The 7,617-nt window shown below is 38.1% G+C and overlaps 2 protein-coding genes and 1 long non-coding RNA gene across 6 annotated transcripts; all 3 read left to right on the forward strand.

Annotated features, from left to right (window-relative positions):
• Positions 1 to 1,246: 1,246 nt before the first annotated feature.
• Prosbeta5 (Proteasome beta5 subunit) lies at positions 1,247 to 2,497 on the forward strand. Its single transcript, XM_011310798.1, has 5 exons — positions 1,247 to 1,480; positions 1,570 to 1,726; positions 1,794 to 2,006; positions 2,069 to 2,302; positions 2,375 to 2,497. Exons 1-5 carry the CDS (start codon positions 1,337 to 1,339, stop codon positions 2,473 to 2,475), a joined length of 849 nt encoding a protein of 282 aa, XP_011309100.1. The 5' UTR covers positions 1,247 to 1,336; the 3' UTR covers positions 2,476 to 2,497.
• A 582-nt stretch (positions 2,498 to 3,079) lies between these two features.
• Positions 3,080 to 6,438, forward strand: Mlf (myeloid leukemia factor). Of its 4 annotated transcripts, XM_011310795.1 has the most exons (7): positions 3,080 to 3,333; positions 3,854 to 4,037; positions 4,124 to 4,412; positions 4,491 to 4,641; positions 5,098 to 5,178; positions 5,494 to 5,559; positions 5,873 to 5,964. In XM_011310795.1, exons 1-6 carry the CDS (start codon positions 3,281 to 3,283, stop codon positions 5,510 to 5,512), a joined length of 777 nt encoding a protein of 258 aa, XP_011309097.1. In that variant the 5' UTR covers positions 3,080 to 3,280; the 3' UTR covers positions 5,513 to 5,559; positions 5,873 to 5,964. The 4 variants fall into 4 exon arrangements, with proteins under 4 accessions (XP_011309097.1, XP_011309095.1, XP_011309096.1 ...); XM_011310793.1 differs by lacking the exon at positions 5,494 to 5,559 and having other exon boundaries at positions 5,873 to 6,438; XM_011310794.1 differs by lacking the exons at positions 5,098 to 5,178; positions 5,494 to 5,559 and having other exon boundaries at positions 3,081 to 3,333; positions 5,873 to 6,438.
• Positions 6,439 to 7,095: 657 nt separating this feature from the next.
• Positions 7,096 to 7,617, forward strand: LOC105270094 (uncharacterized). The gene is made up of 3 exons (XR_892496.1): positions 7,096 to 7,183; positions 7,257 to 7,458; positions 7,536 to 7,617. It is a non-coding gene; the product is annotated as an uncharacterized lncRNA (long non-coding RNA).

Here is a 7,617-nt window from a genome sequence, read left to right on the forward strand (position 1 = left end):
AATGAAAAAAATGACATGAAAATAAAATGAAAATGATGCTTCAAGGTCATAAAAAAATGCATACGAAACTCACCTTGCAGTCGGTTGCAAGATTCCCTCCAATCCTGAAGATCTCACTGTGATTCTGACGCCAAAGGTTGAAGTCGGCTTGGAAGCACCAGCACTCGTACAGTTCAAAAGTTCACTAATCACTCACCACACAACCAAGAATGTTTTATCAACTCAAAATCCACAAAGATCAATAAAATAATATCAAAGATCAAATAATATTTTTAATCATTCAAAATAAGATGAATGAGAAAAGTAATCCTTCGAATCCAATTCGCACTCTCACTTCAGTCCGTATCTAAACACACACTAAACAATTCCGAGAAACGGACAAAGGAATTTTTGTAAACACAATGACGCCGGGCGGCCGTTCGGCAATACCGAAGTTCAGTGTAACAAACGAAAAATCTCAATCACTCAAAATACTCTGATAAACTGTTTAAAAAATAATTTCACATCCCAAAATCACTTGCACTGAGTCCCGCACTTTGTATTTTCAATGTTCACAGGCGGCGCCGGTTTTCTGCACGTACTAGGACCCCGATGTTAACGGATTTTCACTACGCGACACAGACCGACCGTTCCACGCACTGCCGCCGAACGACTGACTCCCTACTCACAATGGCGGGGCGTTGGAGACGGCGCTCGAGTGGAGGGTCGCCAGGCGATACTCCGCGCTTGCGCACAGAACACCGTGCAAACCGGGCAGTTTCAATTTGACGAGATAAGATAACTGCGAAACTTCTGAACCTAATAAATAATTATCTCGTAAAAAAACAGTGCAATCACAAAAAATCCAATAGTCAGTGAAAAATAATAGATTGAAGAGAATTTAGCGTGTGGATTTTGGTCTTAACCATCAAAAACACTTCGATTGGATCTCTGAAACGGGAATGGGAGTATCAGATACATTGAATTACGTCCTGTTTTCTAATCCCGTCAGCTCGAATGCCTGTTCATTCGCGAAAACTGCTGCATCAGCTATAAGTCGCTATTATTTTTTAATAAAAAATAAGAGGAATCAATTTATTTATTGTTATTGCCTGGTGGCAGCGAGACTGCTACTGAAGAGTGGCTGAGTCGGCTAACGAGCAGATATCCCAGCGTTGGGTGTGGCGCCCTCCCTCTTATGGGGTCGGCTACTGCAATGCCATTGAGGTCTCTCAAACTCCCAGAACTGAGCCTCTACTTTAGTCAATCCTTTTTGCTCAGATCTTTGATCTCTCCTATAATCTCCGTATAAACTCTGATTCGCTGTAAATATCATCTTTGAAGTGCACAACTGATCATGGCGCTCGCTGAAGTTTGTGGCCTCAATAATTACGTGAATTTCACATCTTTCGATGATAAAAATCAGCTGCAGAATGAAATTGACAGTTACAGCAGGAATTTCGGGAATAACCTGTCTTTAGCTGTTCCTCCGTACGCAAATGTGAGTGAGGTTATGTGCAGAAAACTTGCAGAATCATTCCTGTTGGTTTCCTGATTTTACACTTTGTTTTTCGTTTTTTTTTTCTTCAGCCGGCTGAAGGGCTTGCCCAGCTGGCCAGTGTACCAGATGACAATGGCAAGAACTTGAAAATAAAATTTGATCATGGAACAACAACTCTTGGTTTCCGTTACCAAGGGGGTGTCGTCCTGGCTGTCGATTCTCGAGCCACTGGGGGTCAATTCATCGGTAAAAATGGCTTACTCAATAATTTACGAATGTAACGATATTGATCATGTATTTAAACATTTATCAGGCTCTCAGAGTATGAAAAAAATCGTTGAAATCAATGATTACTTACTGGGTACTTTGGCTGGTGGTGCTGCTGACTGCGTGTACTGGGATCGAGTTCTTGCCAAACAGTGTCGCATGTACGAATTGAGAAACAGAGAACGAATATCAGTAGCTGCTGCCAGTAAACTCATCTCCAACATGGTTTACAATTATAAAGGAATGGGACTGTCCATGGGTAAGGGATTAAAAAAATAAAGGTTAAAAAAAATGGTACTCTACATAGTTTTGACTCTTCAGGGATGATGATTGCGGGATGGGATAAACGTGGACCAGGCCTCTACTACGTCGACTCTGAAGGCACCAGGACTCCCGGAAAGGTGTTCAGCGTAGGCTCAGGGTCAGTATTTGCGTTTGGAGTTTTGGATTCTGGTTATAACTGGAATCTCACTGACGAGGAAGCCTATGATCTGGGAAGGAGATCTATTTACCATGCCACACACAGAGATGCTTATTCTGGAGGCATTATCAGAGGTAAAAAAACGCTCGATTAAATGTGTATATAGTCTATCGATTCCTGGATAATTTTTAATCGTAAAACTTCAGTTTACCACATGAAAGAAACTGGTTGGGTGCACATTTCTGACGAAGACTGTAAGGACCTCCACTACATGTACCAGGAGGAAAAGCAGAACGCTGTCAATTAATTTCGACTTCATCATTCTCTTAAAAACACATTTTTATTCCCTTTTCATTATGTACTTCGATGAATAAAATAAAGTAAAAATATCGATTCAGTCATTTTTATCGTCATTACGAGGCTTGAGTGCATTCAATAGTTTTACGGTTACAAACATATTCTTTTGTAGATTCTTCATGTTGTCGTTGATTTCTGTGGCAACTTTTTGGATGTCCTGAAGGTTCTGAAAATAAAATATTGAATTAATTTTATGCTACGATCGAATGAAAAAGGAGTTTAATTTGAAAAAACATACCATTTTGACGTGTTGATAAAGTAATTGAGTATTTTCCTCGGAATATTTCAACGAGGGTTCGAAAAACGAAGCTGAAGAGGCAATGGACTCGTTCGCCATGTCGTTACGCTCATAAGTTGGTCAAAACTATTATTTGTATGTGCAACGTGATATTTTAATTGTTGGAAATAATGAGTAATGGTTTTTGTTTACGGAAAATAACGGTTTTCGATTCCGCTGTCATCTGTTCGTTGATGATTTTTAGTTGCACTCATAGCCGTCAGCTGCTTATGGCACCACTAACTCGTTCAGGCTCGTTGTTGTAGGGCACAGAATCGAGTTTCCAATAGTTTTACACCATCTGTGAAGACATATAGTTATTTTTCTGATTTCACGGTTTTGTGTTATTGCTTGCGCGTTCTGAAGAATCTAGAAAATTCTGTAACCCCTCAAATATAATTTCAATCGATAGTTCTGCCTAGTGATTGCGTCACATTGATACGAGCGATTTAAAATTCATTCCTTTAACACCTGAAAAATGTCTATGTTCGGAGGAATGCTAGGAGACCTCGAGGATGACCCTATTTTCGGGTGAGTAACGTCAGTCATGTTCGTTTTATGTAGAAAATACACTTTGACCGATTGATATGAAGCATAATTCGGGAAATTAATCTTTCATTTGGGATGTAATGTAATTACTACTGGGATTATAACAAGTTGGGTTATATCACGATGATGACTTATACACCCAATTAATAATAATATCACTTTATTTTTTTTTTATTATGCATGAGGGGCGAAGCTGACCCTTCACACTTGAATGTCAGTTGTCACTTCCCACTTTTCATTTATTTATCGATCGCCGTTCCTAGAGACCAAAATCCAGAAGTTGAGAATTTTTCCATCATGGAGTCTGACATCTTTGATCGAACTGTTAGATTTTTATTCCCTTCAATAACGCCGTAATTTTTACTGATCACCAGATTATTCGTGTTTTATTTGACAATTGTTTATCAATCAAAGATTGAATTAATTTTCTTTCTGTTTGGCTGACTTAAGTTCCCTTCGTTCATGCGATTTTATTTTTTCATCATCAATAAATCATCATCAGGTCTCACATGCAATCCATGCAACACATGAATAGCATGATGAACTCACTGTTCAGCAATCCCTTCGGAATGATGGGACCAGCTCTGATGGGACCAGAGCCACGTGGACGTCACCGTCACAACCAAATGATGCCCTTTGGATTCGGAATGCCACCATTTAACATGAACAACATGTTCTCGCAATTCGTAAGTTAAAGAAAGTTCTTGACAGCGTTGAAAACTTTACAACGCCAGAGGAATAGTTGAACATTGGAGTGAACTTGAAATTGCAGGATAATATGGGTCAGGATCCAAATTGTCACGGAATGTCTTCCACTTCGATTATGGCTTACACAAGTGGACCAGACGGACGTCCTCAGGTGTATCAGGCCTCTAGGTCAACTCGAGCTGTCCCAGGTGGAATTAAGGAAACTCAAGAGTCCGTTTATGACTCTCGCACTGGAACCAAGAAAATGGCTATTGGCCATCACATTGGAGAGAGAGCTCACGTAATTGAAAAACAAAAGAATCTCAATAATGGTGATGAGGAGGAGCATCACGAATTCATCAATCTCGAAGAGGGTTTGTTATTAGCTAAATGGACTTGTTAAAGTTTAATAGTGAATTCGCATTTCTCTTGTTTAAATTTTGAATGTGTAGAAGAGGCAGACACTTTCAATCAAGAATGGGAGCATCGCGCCAGAGGCTCACGTGGACATCGCAGTGATCGTGCTATTGGACATGAGCATGGCTCCCAGCACAGAAAACGCTCGGAGCCCAGACGTCTTGCTCTCACTGACGGTTCTTCAAGGTTCGTTAAAAAAATAAAAAATCAATTCAATCGAATTTTTTACACATAGTAGAATACAGCTCATTTCACTGCACCCTACAATTTTTCAAGTACTCGACAAAATTCTAAATTCTCTTCTATCTCGAATTTATAACGTCTCTTATTTTATTAATTGTCTGCACGAATTTCTAGCTATTACAAATATTAATCAATTTATGGAATATATGTACAGACGTGGGACGAACAGAAGAAATCATTAATAGAGAATTCATGATCAGGGAATCAGAAACGAGGAAGCATTTACGGAGAAAATTTCACGTCTGCTTTATTTCTGCTATTGTTCCCTTTATCTTATTACTCATTATTCTGAATAAACGGATTTGTCGATACGTTTTATTAATTTCCCAGTGACTAGTTCTTGAGGATGTCTCGTACTTATTTATTATTTTTGGTTGGTTAATTGGGGAATGCTTTTAGTAGTCGTCAAAGTAGTCGTTCAAGGTGGGCACCATCTGCGAGAAGAAGCCTAAGACCTAGTTCCAATGTTAGCTCCTCCAGGTGAGTTGTACTTCTGGTGTGGCTTGTTACAAACTCCACAGAATCACCACCATCATCATCATCTTTGGAGCTGTCCTGCTGTCGTTCTCTCCTCAAACACATTCCCACGTTGACGTATCTGCTTGAGTCAGTACTATTTTCGCATGCACAATGTATTCGTGCAGTTCTGCATGAGCATCTTTCATTGATAATTCAACAATAACAAAATATGAGCAGTTCCTGAGAAAAGTTTTATATGAAGTTATTGCACAAAAATATTAATTGCAAAGTACATAAAAATATTGGTATGGAATATTGTGGTTTTCTTCGTTGCAGGTACTCCCCAAAGTATTAATTAGAAAAATGAATTTTATGAAGAGAGTGATGACGTTTGTAAACAACGTAAGTACGTTGTGAGATTTTTTGTTTTATTAACCGCAAAAAAAAAACATTGTCGCGACTATTATTATTAATTCCCGGAGAAACTTCGAGAGAGGGAGAACGGCATGTTTTTCCTTTTGCAACAGATCCATCAGATTTTTTTATATTGTTCATTCATGTGTTCTTTCACCATTCCTCGATTTAAGTGATCATTAACAGTGTCTCATCATTAGGATTCTCATGATGCCAATGTTTTATGTACTTTTGAGCCAATCGTTATCAATAATGATAGAACGATCGACATGATGATTTATTGGGAATTTATTAATTCTAGTACTGCAGAGGGAGAGACAAGAGCAAAAACACCAGAGGCATCGAGCAGTCGTAAACGCGAACACGACGTTGAGACTGAAACAACTCATAAACGTCACATGTCTAATAGTCATGATTAGTAACATCAGCTGACATTAATGGAGTCTCAAACTTACTTCAATGGCTCGAACTAAAATAAATGTGGAAGCTTTACAATATTACTATCGCCACTTGGCGTTATCTATATTCTCCAGTACAAGTATTTCCGTAAAATATCAAATGTAGTTTTTGTCGGTGAACGTAGCACACACATCTTCAGCAGCCGTCGATGTGCAGATTGGAACAGATTAACATCTGCTCCTCTCTGAGATTACTGAGTAATCGGAAGGAAGTGACACAAATAGTATATCATAAGTTAGTATATATTTTTGACAGAGGCTCTGTTACATCTCGAAGAAGCTGAAGTATTAGGTAAATTAATGTTCGAATGATTATTCAAATTTCGGGGATACTTATAGCAATTTACTTTCGTCCCACTTGTAAACATTCGATTTTCATTTTTTAAGAAAATATAATTCATGACAGCCAGTTCGTGTTATTTTGTGTTCAATTTTGTGCCTTTTCCTTTATCTAATCTCATTCTAAACAATTATCAAGACTCTCGAGGTATTACAAATAAAAATATTTGGATACCTGTAAGGGATGATACAGGGAGGTATTGCCAAGCTTTGATGTCGCCGTCACCAAAACAGGGGACAAGTACCACCGTACGTAGACATCGTACGTAGCGCGGTATAACGCCTTCTCCTCATGTGCGTTTCATCCCCACAATTCAGCGATTTCTGGCGTTTACATTTGAATGCCAGTCGAGCCGTTTGATTTTTTTTCCTTCAAATTGACATGAAAAAAAAAGGTATGCCATAAAAATTGTCTACAAAAGCATAAATGAACAATGGGTATATGATTATTTCAATACGAGAGATTCTTCCCCAGTATTGACTATTTTTTCATAAATCAAGTAATTAAAGTGAAACTCTTTCCACGTCACCCAAGGGGTAGAGTGCTTGACGCGTTTTTTTTTAAAGTGGTATCCCCTGTAGGCCTAATCCACTAAGTTAATAAATGGGAAATTGTTATAATTTAAAAACCTGGAATCAAAAAAGAACCATGACATTTATTAATAATAAATAATAATGAATTAATAGTAAATTCATCAATTTCGATGGATATTCTAGCTACATTGTCGATGTTGAATCATCTCAGCAACACTGATTTGGGAGAAATATTGAACGATGATGGAAGATTCGAGGAAGTTGTCAATGACATAAAACAGGTGAATTATTTAATCGATGACAATAAATGCATAATAAGGCGGTTGTCTCATTATTTTCTTGTCTTATTATTAGATATGCGACTTACTTACTTTTCGTGAGGTTTTCTAATTTAAAGAGTTGGAATCTGAAAAGGAAGTTCTGATCGCTGGAAATCGTTCTCTGGCCGAAGTCAATCTAGAAAAGCAACTCCAACTCGAGGAGAATAAAAAAGCATTACATGAACTGTCTGAAAGAAAGGCTGTGAGCTGCTGTGGAAATTGAAGAAGAATCGGAAGTAATTATTTAAGCAATTATATAAACAATTATCAAATGATAATTGTGATTTTTATTTGTATTCTCCCTCGTCGCCAGAAAATAGCTGAGAAATTCTTATCGGGAGATACAGAAGTCGATGAATTCCTGGAACAATTCTTGACCCGAAGAAAGATAATGC

The sequence above is a fragment of the Fopius arisanus genome, unplaced genomic scaffold (assembly GCF_000806365.1).
Source record: "Fopius arisanus strain USDA-PBARC FA_bdor unplaced genomic scaffold, ASM80636v1 scaffold00078, whole genome shotgun sequence".
NCBI classification, from domain to species: Eukaryota; Metazoa; Arthropoda; class Insecta; order Hymenoptera; family Braconidae; genus Fopius; species Fopius arisanus.